General features: G+C 36.5%; 1 protein-coding gene across 4 annotated transcripts in view; it reads left to right on the forward strand.

The window, feature by feature from the left end:
* The window catches only part of Foxp2 (forkhead box P2), a 540,629-nt gene that overhangs the window by 487,232 nt on the left and 36,977 nt on the right, over nucleotides 1-16,420 (forward strand). For all 4 annotated transcript variants that reach the window (NM_053242.4, XM_017321341.1, NM_212435.1 and 1 more), the window contains 3 exons: nucleotides 6,060-6,273; nucleotides 8,159-8,263; nucleotides 15,237-15,324. In NM_053242.4, coding sequence (NP_444472.2) covers nucleotides 6,060-6,273; nucleotides 8,159-8,263; nucleotides 15,237-15,324 — 407 coding nt within the window. The remainder of the gene's footprint in view (nucleotides 1-6,059; nucleotides 6,274-8,158; nucleotides 8,264-15,236; nucleotides 15,325-16,420) is intronic.

Genomic DNA, 16,420 nt, shown 5'->3' on the forward strand with positions numbered 1-16,420 from the left:
ACAGTGGCTGGGGAAAGCTGCAGGGGGCATGTTTTAGCCAAAGACAAGTATACAGCAGGAATCTGGGTTTAGAAAATGCAAGATTTGAAAGACCTGACAAGATCACATGGCAATATCAAATTAAAAAACAAACAAACAATGAACTGTGTTTGGGGACATAGAGTACAGATCAATTACAGCTCTAAAGTCTTTACCTAATATTAAATGTTAATATAAATTAATATAATTTCAGCACGAGTTTATCATTTTTTCAAATATTTACGGAAAATTTTGAGATAAAAACTGAGTCTAGTTTTTTTGTTGTTGTTGTTTATTTCTGGACATTTCAATGTTTTTCATTCAGTTCATATTAGAGCTTTAGAACCCTCAAAATATCCAGATTGGCAGATTCTGAATCTAACAGAATTTCATGTTACAGTTGGAAAAAAATAACCTTAAGAGTCCCAAACTCATAAAACATTCTCAACTGTACAAGTTGACTGGCCTGTGGTTTAATAATCACACGTTGTTTTGTGTCTATTAAGTAGCCTTTAAGCAATTGATAGATGGAAAATTTTGTCTCAAAGGCAAGGTAATAGTTTTTATGTTGAAATTCAGCCTCTGGGGTAACCTGGACTCTGGAATCACTGTGAACCTTAATCAGAATCCTGCTTCCAGAACTATGATGCTGCTCGGAGCTGTGATCAGCATGTGTGTGGGACTGTTTAAGTATACTGAGACTATGGTAATGCACCACTTCATTGGGTAGCTACCATTTCTTACTTGTATTATCTGCTACCATTTCTAATAGTTGAAAATCATTCTTCTTGAGTTTCATGTGTTTAGCAAATTGTATCCTATATCTTGGGTATCCTAGGTTTGGGGCTAATATCCACTTATCAGTGAGTACAAATTGTGTGAGTTCCTTTGTGAATGTGTTACCTCACTCAGGATGATGCCCTCCAGGTCCATCCATTTGCCTAGGAATTTCATAAATTCATTCTTTTTAATAGCTGAGTAGTACTCCATTGTGTAGATGTACCACATTTTCTGTATCCATTCCTCTGTTGAGGGGCATCTGGGTTCTTTCCAGCTTCTGGCTATTATAAATAAGACTGCTATGAACATAGTGGAGCATGTGTCCTTCTTACCCGTTGGGACATCTTCTGGATATATGCCCAGGAGAGGTATTGCGGGATCCTCCAGTAGTACTATGTCCAATTTTCTGAGGAACCGCCAGACTGATTTCCAGAGTGGTTGTACAAGCCTGCAATCCCACCAACAATGGAGGAGTGTTCCTCTTTCTCCACATCCACGCCAGCATCTGCTGTCACCTGAATTTTTGATCTTAGCCATTCTGTCTGGTGTGAGGTGGAATCTCAGGGTTGTTTTGATTTGCATTTCCCTGATGATTAAGGATGTTGAACATTTTTTCAGGTGTTTCTCTGCCATTCGGTATTCCTCAGGTGAGAATTCTTTGTTCAGTTCTGAGTGTGGACACTATGCCCCTCCTTAGAATTGGGAACAAAACACCCATGGAAGGAGTTACAGAGACAAAGTTTGGAGCTGAGATGAAAGGATGGACCATGAAGAGACTGCCATATCCAGGGATCCACCCCATAATCAGCATCCAAACGCTGACACCATTGCATACACTAGCAAGATTTTATTGAAAGGACCCAGATGTAGCTGTCTCTTGTGAGACTATGCCGGGGCCTAGCAAACACAGAAGTGGATGCTCACAGTCAGCTAATGGATGGACCACAGGGCTCCCAATGGAGGAGCTAGAGAAAGTAGCCAAGGAGCTATAGGGATCTGCAACCCTATAGGTGGAACAACATTATGAACTAACCAGTACCCCGGAGCTCTTGACTCTAGCTGCATATATATCAAAAGATAGCCTAGTCGGCCATCACTGGAAAGAGAGGCCCATTGGACTTGCAAACTTTATATGCCCCAGTACAGGGGAACGCCAGGGCCAAAAAGGGGGAGTGGGTGGGCAGGGGAGTGGGGGTGGGTGGGTATGGGGGACTTTTGGTATAGCATTGGAAATGTAAATGAGCTAAATACCTAATAAAAAATGGAAAAAAAAATAATTGAAAATCATAGATTTTTTTTCTATATTTAACTAAGAACCAGTGCCTTAATGGTAAGCAGGTTAGTCATCAAATCTTTCTGAGGTCTACTAAGGACCTAGCCCTTGATACCATTTTAGAAGAATAGTATACAAAAGAATAGTATACAAAAACATCTATGAAAATCATTAAAATGCAAGTGAATACTTGTATTAACCAAATTATTAACAAAGCACATAAACTAAGAATCAACAACATAACTAACTGCTGTAGTCTTTCAAAGTATTTGCATAGTAAGCATATCAAGTATCATTAGTACCATCTGTAACTCTTTAGACATTGATCTTACTGGTAGCAATGCCTGTACATAACACCCTCATGAAGGCAACCAAGCTTCAATGTTACAATCAGCAGGTCTTCAGGAACTATATTACTCCATTGCAAACAAAGAGATCAACTGTATTTATTGGACATATACCAGGCACTGTTCAAGTCACTGGGACATGACAGCAAAAGAAAAACCTGATCTTGTTTGTCAGACAAACTTTCGAAGAGTGACACTTTCGTAATGAGAGAGGGTGAGAGATGAGAAAGATCGAGAGGGAGAGACAGACAGTAAGAGCCATAGCTCTTTGCATAATTGACCAGTCTTTGCATAGTTGCAGAAGCTAAGTTAATATTCTTTAAGTAAAAGTAGTCTTGATAGTCAAGAAATAATGTGAAACAGGAGGAAGAGGATATTTGTGGCCGCTGTGGCCAACGACCTCTCAGGACTAGGGTCGGAGTAACTTTCAAGCTGTCTAAGAGAAGGGAAGGAGAACACCTTGGGCAATTCCCCTGTGAGAGTGGATGTGGCTGTGAGAATAGCCAGAGAAGAGGCCAGAACATGCATAAATGTTTGCAACAGAACAGAAGTACCAGGTAGCTATAATGAAAAGAAAATTGGAGATGATAGCTGAGACCAGGCAAAAGACAGAAGAAATACCATACAGTGGAGGGTCACAGTAAAGGATGGGCTTTTGTTTGTTTGTTTTTCTTGGTTTTGCTTTGTATCTAAGTGTTGGAAAACAGCCTTAGGGACTTTGCCTGAGAATGGACATGTCTTAATTAACTTTGAAATAGATCATTTGTCTGTTGTATGAAGAGCAAATCATATAATTCAAGGCAGGTAGAAGTGGGAAGAGACTATGAAGCTCTTGTTGCTGTCTAGGCTACAGTTAGCAGATGGGAAAGGGAGGCTACAGTTTGGGATACTGAAGTTATGTAGATTCTGAGAAGGAAAGAGCTTTGCTTTGGGGGATCTGCTATTAGGACACCCTATAGCCTCAGACAGGCCTTAAAAAGTTATGGTCAGAAATGATTCATGATTCCAAGTCAACGCTACCATTAAAGCAACAGTTAGTGATTTGCATATGAAATGGTTTTTCTCTACAGCAAAAAAGATATATACCATTAGAAAAACACATATCTTAACAGAAAAAACATGAAGTTATTCTAAAATAACTTTAGAAAGCCAAAGTTATCCTGTCTTTTTTATTATCTCAGATTGTTCCTTAAAATATTACGGATCAAAAATTATCAAAATGATAGCTTTGGATAAACTAACAAAACTGGAATTGTCCTATGCCTGGCAATTTACTGTTACCATCATGAAGTATAATTTGGCAAAGAGTTACAACTGGGCCAGTGAGAATTCTGGCTACTGGCTCTTTATCACTCTCTGTAGAGAATAGTGCTCACTCTCCTCCCCTGCATCCTCTGTTATCTAGCTATAGTGTTCTTTCCTAGCCCAGAAAACCCTTCCCTGCGCATCGTTTGATAGACGGCCATCACCACAGCCACTGGCATTGCTGTACTTTGGTTATATCCATGCATCTGTATATAATTTTAAAGGTAGCACCACCTAGTGTTCCAGAGCACAGAGTTTGGATCTAAGGGCCATTGGAAGGTGGACCTTCTGCTTACCTGTATATTATAAATCCTGACCTGCAGTGAGGGTCAGTGGATTCAGGAATATAAACCATTTGCTAAAGATTCAGAATATATTATGCATTCAATAAATGATAGCAATTAAAATTAAAATTGCGTGTCCAATGGGCCTCTCTTTCCAGTGATGGCCAACTAGGCCATCTTTTGATACATAAGCAGCTAGAGTCAAGAGCTCTGGGGTACTGGTTAGTTCATAATGTTGTTGCACCTATAGGGTTGCAGATCTCTTTAGCTCCTTGGATACTTTCTCTAGCTCCTCCATTGGGGGCCCTGTGATCCATCCAATAGCTGACTGTGAGCATCCACTTCTGTGTTTGCTAGGCCCCGGCATAGTCTCACAAGAGACAGCTATATCAGGGTCCTTTCAGCAAAATCTTGCTAGTGTATGCAATGGTGTCATTGTTTGGAGGCTAATTATCGGATGGATCTCTGGATATGGCAGTCTCTAGATGGTCCATCATTTTGTCTCAGCATTCATTCATTCATTCATTCATTAATAACTTTATCTAAAGTATTTTTATACAATATATTTTGAGTATGGTTCCCCCCTCTAGCTCCCCCTAATGCCTCTGTCCTCCTCTCTTATGCATCTCCAACCTTTCTATTTCTAATTAGAAAACAATCAAGCATCTAAAGATTAATAATAATAATAATAATAATAAAACAAAGTAAAATAAGATAAAATAAAAACGTCAGACTGGGACCAAGCAAACAAATTGAAGAAAAAGAGCTAAAGACAAAGTACAAGAAACACATGTAGTTGGACACACATTCACACATAGGAATCCCATAGAAACACAAAATCAGAATCCATGATATATACAAAGAAAAAATGCCCTGACACATCTTTATGAGACAAAGAACCCCAAAAGATGCAATTGAGTTCATTTAGCAATCTACTGCTAGGCATATCATCTGCTCGTAAGATTGGTTTGTTTCCCCTGTGAAAGTCCCTTTCAGAAAATTAATTTTTCATTTGCAAGTGGCTATTTGTTAGAGATAGCATTTGTGTTAGGAATGGGTAGCCTAAATTTAAATTGCAGCTTTAATGTGTTCAAGTTCTGTGAGCACAGGCAATGCATGCAAGCATTTAAAAGAAGAAAAGAAAGAAAGAAAGAAAGAAAGAAAGAAAGAAAGAAAGAAAGAAAGAAAGAAAGAAAGAAAGAAAGAAAGAAAGAAAACAGTCATTTAAGATACTTCAAAATGTTTCTTTAAAATAATAGTCAAAATCAAAAGACCATACCAAGCTTGCTGGTCTCACTCTTGTTTGTCAGGTAAACACAAAGAATCTGAACCAGGAAATTGTTTAAAGTGAGAAGTTGAGATTTTTATCAACCGGTAGTAGTAGTAGTAGTAGTAGTAGTAGTAGTAGTAGTAGTAGTAGTAGTAGTAGAGTGGTAGTAGTAGTAGTAGTAGTAGTAAGTAGTAGTAGTAGTAGTAGTAGAGTGGTAGTAGTAGTAGTAGTAGTAGTAGTAGTAGTAGTAGTAGTAGTAGTAGAGTGGTAGTAGTAGTAGTAGTAGTAGTAGTAGTAGTAGTAGTAGTCATCGTCGTCCTAACCAGTATCAACCTCTCTCCTTTCCCTTCTATCTCCCTCTCTTTCTCTCCCTCCCCCTCCTCTTTCTCTCTCCCTTCTCTCCTGTCTCCCATTGAGTGTTATTTTGTTTTTACCTGTTTGTAATGGGTTTTTTTTTTGCTCTTTTAGTATATTATTTATAAAATTTCTTTCACCTCCTCATTAATACTACTAATCAAGTTTTAATATCTAATTTATAAATAGAAGATGAGTAGATTTTTTTTTATCAACCATACATTTCCCAAACCTCTTCTCCCCAGTACTGTTTTCAAATTGCTGTTTTAAAATAAATAACGTATTGTTTGGGATGAAAAAACACCTTTAGTATTGGGGGTACAAGAGTATTTTTATCATGTATCCACGTTGGTGATGTTGCTAATCCTTTCTGAAGCTCTTGAGTATGGTACCTTGTTATATCAGTGGCACGTTCTTTCCTTTTATAGCTGGCTTAAGTCCTGCTGAGATTCAGCAACTATGGAAAGAAGTGACTGGAGTCCATAGTATGGAAGACAACGGCATCAAGCATGGAGGGCTAGACCTCACGACTAACAATTCCTCCTCGACTACCTCCTCCACCACGTCCAAAGCATCACCACCCATCACACATCATTCCATAGTGAACGGACAGTCTTCAGTTCTGAATGCAAGGCGGGACAGGTGAGCCTCCTGCGCTGCGCTCTCTGCTTACACCCTTATTTTATCTCCACAGTTGACAAACTGGAAATGAACAGGGACAAAACTGTATGGAGAGCAACTGAAAGAGAAATCATTTTTGTTGACCTTTTTATTCTTTTAAGCTATAAAATGATGTCAAAAACGCCACCAGTATACTGGATATGAATAGAGAGCATGCCTAAAGAAATTAAGTTTTCCATGAATGTACAAGGAATGATTATATTGACATAAATTGATAAATAATATATTATGAATTAACTCCAGTTATGAGAACATTCACTAACCCCATCATGCCACAACAATACAAAAGGAAACTCTGGTCATCTATATTCTTGATTACATAATGTTCAACTACTTTCTAACTTCTAAGGATACACTTAAAATGTGAACTAAAGAAAAAACGTGTATAATACACACTTTTTTTTTTTTTTTGGTTTTTCGAGACAGGTTTCTCTGTATTTCCCTGGCTGTCCTGGAACTCACTTTGTAGACCAGGCTGGCCTCGAACTCAGAAATCCACCTGCCTCTGCCTCCTGAGTGCTAGGATTAAAGGCGTGTGCCACCACGCCCAGCTACATTTTTAATTATCTGAAATTTGAAAGTGTTTTTGTTTGAGGTGGATTAGTGAATATATCAAAATGAATTCACTTTGATAGTTTCTAAAATAAATCTAACTGGGAATGTATACAGGAAAGTCATTGTCTTTTGTTGCCAATATTACATTGTGTGAGATAACTTCCCACCATAGTGTTTCTGCTTATAGTTCTGTCTTCTTTTTTAAACTGTGCTTCCATAAGAAACATCCAGCTATATTTTATAACTTAATTCCACTTGCTTAGGCACATCACTTCCAAGTCAGATCTTGTCAAATATTTACATAAAGTGTATAATCCAATAATTTCTAAAAAAGAAAAGTTGTTTTTAAAATCTGAAGATTAAGTATCGAATTTTATAATGAAATGACTTATATACACAAACTACTCTGTACCCAAAGGAACATGTAGTAGATTGGTGCTATTGTCATGTAATAACATATTTGCCTAGCTGGGCCAAATACGTTGGCATATTCTTTTCAAAGAAACATAAAAGTAGTTATAGCACTGTTTAAAATAGAAGACCAAAGTATGGCAATGTTCCTGGCCTTTATCTGAGCACATGTGGATTTTCATCTTCATTTTTATTACAGAGTGCTAAGCTTCTGAGTGCTTTCATGCTGTTGTTTTAATTGAGATTAATTTGATGATTACATATTTCAGAAATATGTTAGTTTTCATATCTCTCTATCTGATATAATACCCACTTATTAAAGGCCTACCATAATTATGTAAGGATATTGCTAGCAAACACTGTTGCAGAGCAGGATTTTTCAAATCAACTGTAGCTACTAGGAATATTTGTATGTATGTATACATATGGTTTGCACATGAGTATTAGTTTAAATGATCCTACTGTTCATACTGTGTTCTAAAGGCATATTTCAAAACTATGATGATGATTTCCATATAGCGTTCATTAAAATAAAATTTTCCTACTCTACAACATAAGACTGCATATACATATATTTTATTTAGAGTTAAAATGTTACTGTCAGGTCATATGGCAGGATTAGCATATGATATTATAGAGTCCTCTTAGTCTTTCATCCTTTATTAACAGTCATCTTTGGCTCTATTTCTCCACTAATTGGAACATCATCTAGCCTTGGCAGTTGAACTATTCAATAGAACGATTAAATTTCTCTGACTGCACTGGGCTGAATTGACCTGTTTTGACCTGTTTGTCACTGATCGTAACCTGACAGGCGCTAGCAGCCTGCAACGATTATGGCTTTCTGAGATGAATCTGACGTTGTGTTCTCTTGCTACAGCTCATCACATGAGGAGACTGGGGCCTCGCACACTCTCTATGGCCATGGAGTCTGCAAGTGGCCAGGCTGTGAAAGCATATGTGAAGATTTTGGACAGTTTTTGAAGTAGGTTTTAACTAGTCTTGGGGAAGGGGAAACAGATTACATGGGAATTTTAGCACACTGCTGTAAAATAAACAGTAACTGAAAGAGAAGTGAAAAGATGGTCCATCTTAGAGCACACTGAGTTTTGAGTTTGTTTCAACAAGTGGACTGGAAAAACAAGGCTAAAAATGTTCATAGGTCATATACATCTTTTTATGAAAATATTTTCAAAATTATTTGGAAGGCTTCAAACCAGTGGAATATGAGCCTGCCATGAAGGTGATTTTAATCACTATGAAACAGGTTTGTAAAAGAGCATTCTCTGGAAGTAGAAATTTTTCTTTTGAAATTGAAATTTTTAATAAAAATTTCATATAATATTTGAATAAGCATACAATTTCTCTAAATGAAATAAAATAGACATAGGTTGTAGGTATCTCTAAAGGGGCAGATTCTGTATATTTACTTCCAGTAATGGCATTTAATATCCAGGATCAAAAATGAAGATCAGTGATGTCGGACATTTGATGCTACAGTCACATTTTGCTCACATTGTTACCTTTGCCATCTATGGTGATGTATTTGGAAAGTAGATTTTATAATTTCTGCAGTATGAAATTAAATCCTGTGCATCCCTACAATATTTTAGTTTCAAGGCTCTTTGAGGGGTTCCCCTGCAGATGAGAACATTCCCTTTTCATGGACAATTTTCTGCTCACAGTTATTGGTACAGGGAAGATCTGAACAGGGAGCTGCAGATAGGTTTATGAAGATGAGTGTCTTCGCAGCCTCAGCCTCTTGTGTTGTCATGGTGCAGCTAACAGGGTGAATGAACTGTTTCATGCTTCATCAACAATTAAGTTAATTAGCTCATTTGAAATTGCACTGCTTTGTTGCCAGGATGTTGGCAGAAACATCAAAAAGATGTGTTTACAAATGGCAGACCGACTGCAGAGTACAGAGCCGAAGTACCCTAACAACGAGGCAAGCACTTGGTATCATAATACCTTTATAAATGATTACAGGAAGACTTCGTGAAGATTTTTATATATAATTTCAGACCAATTAAGAGAAAATTTGCTTCACAGATAACAATGGCTTTTTAGAAATGGACTTAAACGAAAATTTACATATCTGTTACACCAAACCAACTGTGAGCTGCCATTTTTCTGGGTGTGAAATTTATTATATTATTCCCATAAAAAGGGCATTTAAAAGATGTTAGGTTGCTTTGCTAAAGTTTCTACTGCCAAAAAAGGGCTTTAAAAAATCCAGAAATATAAATTATTTTAGCAATAATTCCATAATTTTTACCTCTATCATTATGGTATATTTTCTGTCAGTGAGCATCTGTCTAGGATGACTGATTCTATGTCCTAGGAATAACTGAATTTATAAAACTACCTGCTTAGTAGTTATTCTCTTTCTCTAAAATATTTTATAAGTAAAATCTGACTCATTTTCTGAGGGAAACTGTGTTTCTCTCCTTTAGTATGGTTTCTTTAAGACATATGAAGATGATTTTTCACACGTCAGATAATTTGAATCAAAAATACGTGAATGAATAAGAACTCTCTCATTTTATTCTCCATAATCTTTTCTCATATTCATACTGGTGTTTGTTTTGTTTTGTTTTTTTGTTTGTTTGTTTGTTTTTAATTGGAGAAATCACAATTTTAAAAGCATTTCACTTCAATCAAGTATCAACCCTGGTTTCAAAGACTATCTATCTATTCACTTTATACTGATGATAAGACTACTGACAGTAGACTGTATGGTCCTCCTTCTACCCCTTTTTAGTAGCATATGTTTTAAAATTTCTAATTCAAAGACCTGAGATAAATTCTGTTCCTACTTAATGCCAATATACTCCACTGAAATGAAAAATTAATATGACATATTTCTTGAATCAGTATTATCTTTTTCTTAAAGATATGTGAGAAATTTGAAAAGAAATAAAATATTTTATTAATGAAGTACTTCATTTATTCAAGAAAAAGTTGACTCAGCATCATATACATTTTTAGTCTTCCAGGTACCATGTTACCATTCTCAGGAGTATAATTTTTATCTCCACATTAATTAACAAGTGGGGTATATTTTTATATTGAATAAAAATGAAAATTAAAACAAATTCTGACAATAATAGGAGAAAACAAAGTCCAAGGTAACATTCTTCAGGAGAAGTTTGACAACTTTACAGAAAAGTGAGAGTTGACAGAATTTAACCATTTTTTTTCTGACCAACAATTGCAGCTCTCAGCAGATCAGAAGCACTTAGTCCTGCTTCTTCATTACTGTCTTTTAAGTGTCAGAGTGTAATCACATCTGACAAAACTTTAGTGTAGTTTGACTGCAGAATTAATTACCATTCAATTGCACCAAAGTCAGCTTGAATATAGATGTATTGACTTTCAGAGCTAAAGCCAAAAGGTTTGGAGTGCAGCATTCCAGTTAGCAGACAAGTATTCTTGAACTTGCCCACACAGGTGCCAAGATGGAGAGACGCAGCACCAGAAGCATTGTGCTTTGCAAAAGCCGGAATGGGTAGTGTTCTTTCACCTGTGAGCATTCCAAAGATTAATTAAACAATGAGAAGGAATGAATGGAGCCTGCTAGTGATTGGTTCTTTAAGGCTTCATACTGCAGAATGAGCAGCAGAAAAAGCAGTGGAAACCTATTCATTTATTTTGTGAAAATTTGTTTTCTTTCTCTTGCAGCTGACTACGCTACAATTTATGTTCTTACTTAGTGTGTGTTGTCTCTTTCTTTGTCTTTCACTAGGCAGCATGGCTACAAAATTATGACCTCAAGGAGGCATTCTTTGAACTTGTCAGACTGTTGTTTCTTTTGGTGACAGTGCCCATATCTTTCAAAACTAAGGCATCTCACGTAATCAGCTAAATGAATAGTGACAGCTAACATTTTGTATTTAAACTCCTGTCAGTGCTTAAACATAAAAACCTTGATGCAAAATAAATCAACTCCCAGGGATGTGCAAGTGAAACATTTTGTTCAAACGGTCTCTGAGACCATTGGATTTAAGCACATTCCCTTTTTTAGCTTATAAAATACTATAGCTTTAAATGAATTTGAAAAAAAAATTAGAGGTTAAAATTGAATTGCTAATGGGCAGTGTGTATAATTGAAGTATCCACCTGCATCCATAACCATAAAGGCTTCGTGGAAGGGAATTGTGCATTAAACAGATAAATCTGAAAGATTCGCACCTCCAGCCCCCACCCCAGCCCCATTCTTTCTGTTTTCCTAAAAGGTTTGCTTAATTGTTTTTGGAAAGACTTTGGCTGTTTATGGCTTGTTTGTTTTTGTTTTGTTTAGTTTTCTTTTCTTTTCTCTAGTTCACACTACCTACCTAGCACACAGATTCAATGCAGTTCTGAAAGAACGTCAGTCGACCACATCATTTATTCCATTTTGAAAACAAAAATCAATATAGCTATAAAGTGACCCATAAATTAGAAGTGGCTCCCACGATGTTTGCTCTGCGCTGCCTTTCTGAAGACCCCCTTTGCATTTTTTCTTCACCTCTCTGTTTGAACTGCAGTCTCCGTAAGAGGCTCATTAGGGGACATTAGGGACTGGAGCTAACCAGAATTCCAGAGCTTGCTTTGCTCTTATTAATGCATAGTAGAGTAGAATGCATTTAAATATTTCATAGGCATTCAGTAGTTTGTGTGTAATCGCCTTGTTAGCAGACCAGTAGACATAGAACAGGCCTGTGAAATGGTGTTAGTGATTGCATGGGTAATTTACGGACCTTTGCCACTAGAAAGCATTATTGGTGGCTAGTATGAAGCTGTGACATAGAACTAGCAATAAGTAAAACAAGAAAGTTAAAAAAGGATTTCTAACAAGCATCTTCTGGGATAACAATCCCACTTGGTCCTTTGTAAGGACCCATAATTTATGACATAGGCAATATATCAAATGCGTAAGATGGTATCATGGAGAATTCATATAAAAAGGGTATTGGCAACATTAGTTCCAACTTCCTGCAAGGGACATGGTTAAATGATTTATGAAATGTCCCTTTGCATATGCATTTTGAAACAGCAATTAGGCACTGACTGCAAAAATCTACCATTCCTCTCATTTTTCAGCATTATCTCATCCTTGATTTATAAATCATAGAGAATTTTTGAACAGCAATATGTAGTACCTGAGATGGTTATAAAAACATAAAAGAGAATAATTTGAGCACAAAATAGTCATAAATACATAAATTCATAATTTAATGTTCATACTTAGCCTATTTATTTGGTCTTATTGATTTGTATTTATATCCGACACTATTTCTGTACTTTGATTGGCATAATTAAGTAGGGGGGGAATGAATAGGCACCATTATTTTACATATCACTGGTAAACAATAGCAGGGAAAGGATAAGGGAGATGTGGCAGAGGTATGTATGTGTTTTTCAAGTTCTCAGTAATCCACTGGAGGCTGTTCTATAAATGATCATTGAAGGGCTGCAAGCTAGCCTATAATTACAGGAGAGAAAGTGGCAGCCGTGGCATTTCATAACTATGTGTCCTCGAGAAGTGCTTTGTGAGTTTGTCACCAATGATAATTTAGATAGAGGCTCATTACTGAACATCACAACACTTTAAAAACCTTTCGCCTTCATACAGGAGAATAAAGGACTATTTTAATGGCAAGGTTCTTTTGTGTTCCACTGAAAAATTCAATCAAGACAAAACCTCATTGAGTATTATTGTAGTCTCCAGTCTCTATTCTAATAAAAGCTGCAGAGATAAATTGAATAGGTCTCTAAGACCCAAGAATATAATGCAAACATATTGTACTTTTTAAAAAGTTGTTTTAATATAAGATAATTATCACTAAGAAGTAAACAAGTATAAAAATTTTCCTTTAAAAAATGGTTTTGTGCAAATATATATGTTATACTGAATATACTTTTTCAGGTAAAACGGCAACATCTATTTATCTCCTGGGCTCTATTTATATCCTAATCTTTATGTATAGCCTTTTAAAAATATGCATCTTTTAGGCTGATTGCAGGATAAATTATGTGTGTTTTCCCTAATAGTTCCTGGTGGAAAAAAATATCTCACAAAAATACAACAATACCAAAGCATAGGGATGCAACAAATTATCGTGTTAATGTTGCCAGGACATTGCTTTGCTGTTCATTAAAATTTAGGGGACAAAATCTTTCATTTTAATGCCATCTTGTTTATTAGAAATTAGTGACATTTTCCACCACTCAGTACCCCTGGCTTACTTTGGCATCGTCTGCCTTCTTCTCAGAGACCTTTAATGATCCTAGCCCTCATTACAGCCAGGTTTCTAGCAGATGGAGCTGGAGCTGAACGAGAGCAGACAGGAGGAGTGGGAAAGACCTCTCATGTGCTCTGGTCACACAACTCCAGCTTGACCTGATCCTCCTCACAATTTTGGTTCCCAGTTTATCATCAGCCAAGCCTGGCAATTATAGCGAGATGCATGGAGGTTTTGTTGCTATAATCAGTGAGAAGGTGTTAGAACAAACTGGCCTAATTTATCGGAGTTGGAGTGGAAAGGAACAAAGGTTTCTGATGGGTGAACCTAGTTGTACTAACAGATATGATCTACTTGTTTACAAGTTAGCTTTGAGTCATTGATACCTTAAGTCTTCATATTGTACCGCAAGTGCATCTGTCTCTGCGTTATTTTCTGCCTCATGTGCTTCAAGAAGCATAGGTAAAAAGGGAATACAATTATTTCTTGAATTCAGCCTGCTCAGAATTACAAAAAAAAAAAAAGCTTTAGAGATATTTTAAATGATATTGAAGTATATATAGGTAAATACATTAAATTCCTAAGTATGTGTTGTGTTCAATAAACCTTTTCCCTTTCTGTGTCTCTTAAATTGCTGTCTTCACTCACGTATTGGTTAAGTAGTTGAAAAGAACTGAATTACCTGAAAATTACTTTCTTAATTTGGGAAGACATCAAATAAATAATATCAATTACAAAGGAAAAATTATTGGATATTTTCATGCTACTTTAAAATGCTGCTGTATTAGGATTTTGTTTTGTTTTGTTTTGTTTGTTTTTTGGTTGAGTAAGATATCATGTATTGGAAACATCTTCTGTCCTTGTGTATAATAAATAATAAGCACACAAGTTAAGGTTAGAGTAGCATCTTTAGGATGTCTTCTTTCACTGTGTTTATGTATGTCACATATACATCCCAATTAGGACTATTTATAAGAAACATCAATCTTATAACTCTGAATCTTCAGTATATATTACAAAATAGTAACAGAACACTACCATTAATTGTGGGCATGGATATTTCTATGGAAAACTCCACAACGCTTGCATAATTCACAAACCACCCAGATATAAGATATTTCTCACTAAAAATCAACATAGAAACACTCTTTTTAATACAAATGAAGTAGAGAATTTCCTCTCTCTCTCTCTGTCACACACAAGCGCACACACGCGCGTGCACAAACACACACACACATCTTGGTTGTTTGTTTGTTTGTTTGTTTTTTGAGACAGGATTTCTCTGTATAGCCCTGGCTGTCCTGGAACTCACTTTGTAGACCAGGCTGACCTCAAACTCAGAAATCTACCTGCTTCTGCCTCCCGAGTGCTGGGATTAAATGTGTGCGCCACCTCCGCCCGCTACACATACTAGTCTTTACAAAGCAGCTGCTGAAAGCATGGGAAATAATACATCATGACTTCTACTTGTGCTCTGTAAGAGGATAGAGAAATGTTTTTTTTAACCACATAAGCTTAGAGACAATATTTTCTGCTACTTGAAGAGCCTCCTTGTGTGACACAAATATTTTTCACTAAACATTTGCCTTCTTTCTCTATGGCTTCCAGGCTTTGAGTTTTCCCACTGCAGAGGAATCTACAAGTGCCCTATAGAGGCAGTGCCTATTCAAGAGGCACATATTGCTGGGCCCACATCACTTCTCACTCTGCTTCATGTCTTGTGTTTTATAGGCACCTTAACAATGAGCATGCATTGGATGACCGAAGCACTGCCCAATGTCGAGTGCAAATGCAGGTGGTACAGCAGTTAGAAATACAGGTTAGTCCCATGCTCCCCTGATATGCACTCTTCTCAGAGTTCTGGTGTGCTAACTTGAGTACTGAGCAAGTGGTTGGATTTTCCTGGCTACATCATATTGTCTTTATAACACAATACCTGTTCAAATATGTGGAATTTAAGTAATTTTTAACTTAAATTTTAACAATTGATAACAGGGTAGATTTCTATACTTTCTATATCACTTGTACCTATGTAAACTTCAGGTCCTGTTTTATATGTATATATATATTCAGATATCCTCAAAATTCCTATCAATAGTCTCGCTATTGTAGATTCAATAGACATAAACTCCCATAAGTTTTGACATCGTTGCACAGACAGTCTTTATACAAGCCAATCTGGACTTTCCTGTGCCACAGGATTGTGCATTATAACAAAGGGGCCACGTTTTATAATAATGTGAGTGAACTGAAGAATAGCTTGATATCTTTGTATACTGTATTTAGAGTTTAAGACCTACAACACTTAATTTGTCTTTGGCTAACATAGTGACAAACAATGTACATATCATGTTATACATACTGCAAGAATGCTATCAAAGTTGTATTTTCCAATATTAAAAGTAAAACAGAGTTTTTTCAAAAAAATAAAAAATAAACAGAAATTGTAAGATCTCAGAAAGCAATGATAACACGCCAGATTTTAGTTTTCTTCCGGTTTGGCACTCCTTTAAGGCTTCCTCTCATATGGCATCATTAAGATTTTTCTGCAAACTAACTTTTTGTTTTGTATAGTTGAACACTTAACTTGGTTTTTAATCCTCTTTACTATTCTGTCCACTGGTTCTAATCCATCATGCTGTTCCTTTTTCCGGAAAAGGGAAAACATTTAAGTTGCAAAATAATGGAGGCTATGTAATAATGTTTCATTGTCAAAGTAGCACAGGAAGCTTTGTCTACATAGATCTGTTTACCTTAGCTAAAATGTAGACTAAAGCATAAGAGGTCATCTGGTGATATGTCTATACTGTGACCAGTTCTCTCTCTCTCTCTCTCTCTCTCTCTCTCTCTCTCTCTCTCTCTCTCTCTCTCTCTCTCATGTCTGACTGATGGAAAACTAAGGTCCGTCAGTTGTA

Source organism: Mus musculus, chromosome 6 (genome assembly GCF_000001635.26).
Source record: "Mus musculus strain C57BL/6J chromosome 6, GRCm38.p6 C57BL/6J".
Classification (NCBI taxonomy): domain Eukaryota; kingdom Metazoa; phylum Chordata; class Mammalia; order Rodentia; family Muridae; genus Mus; species Mus musculus.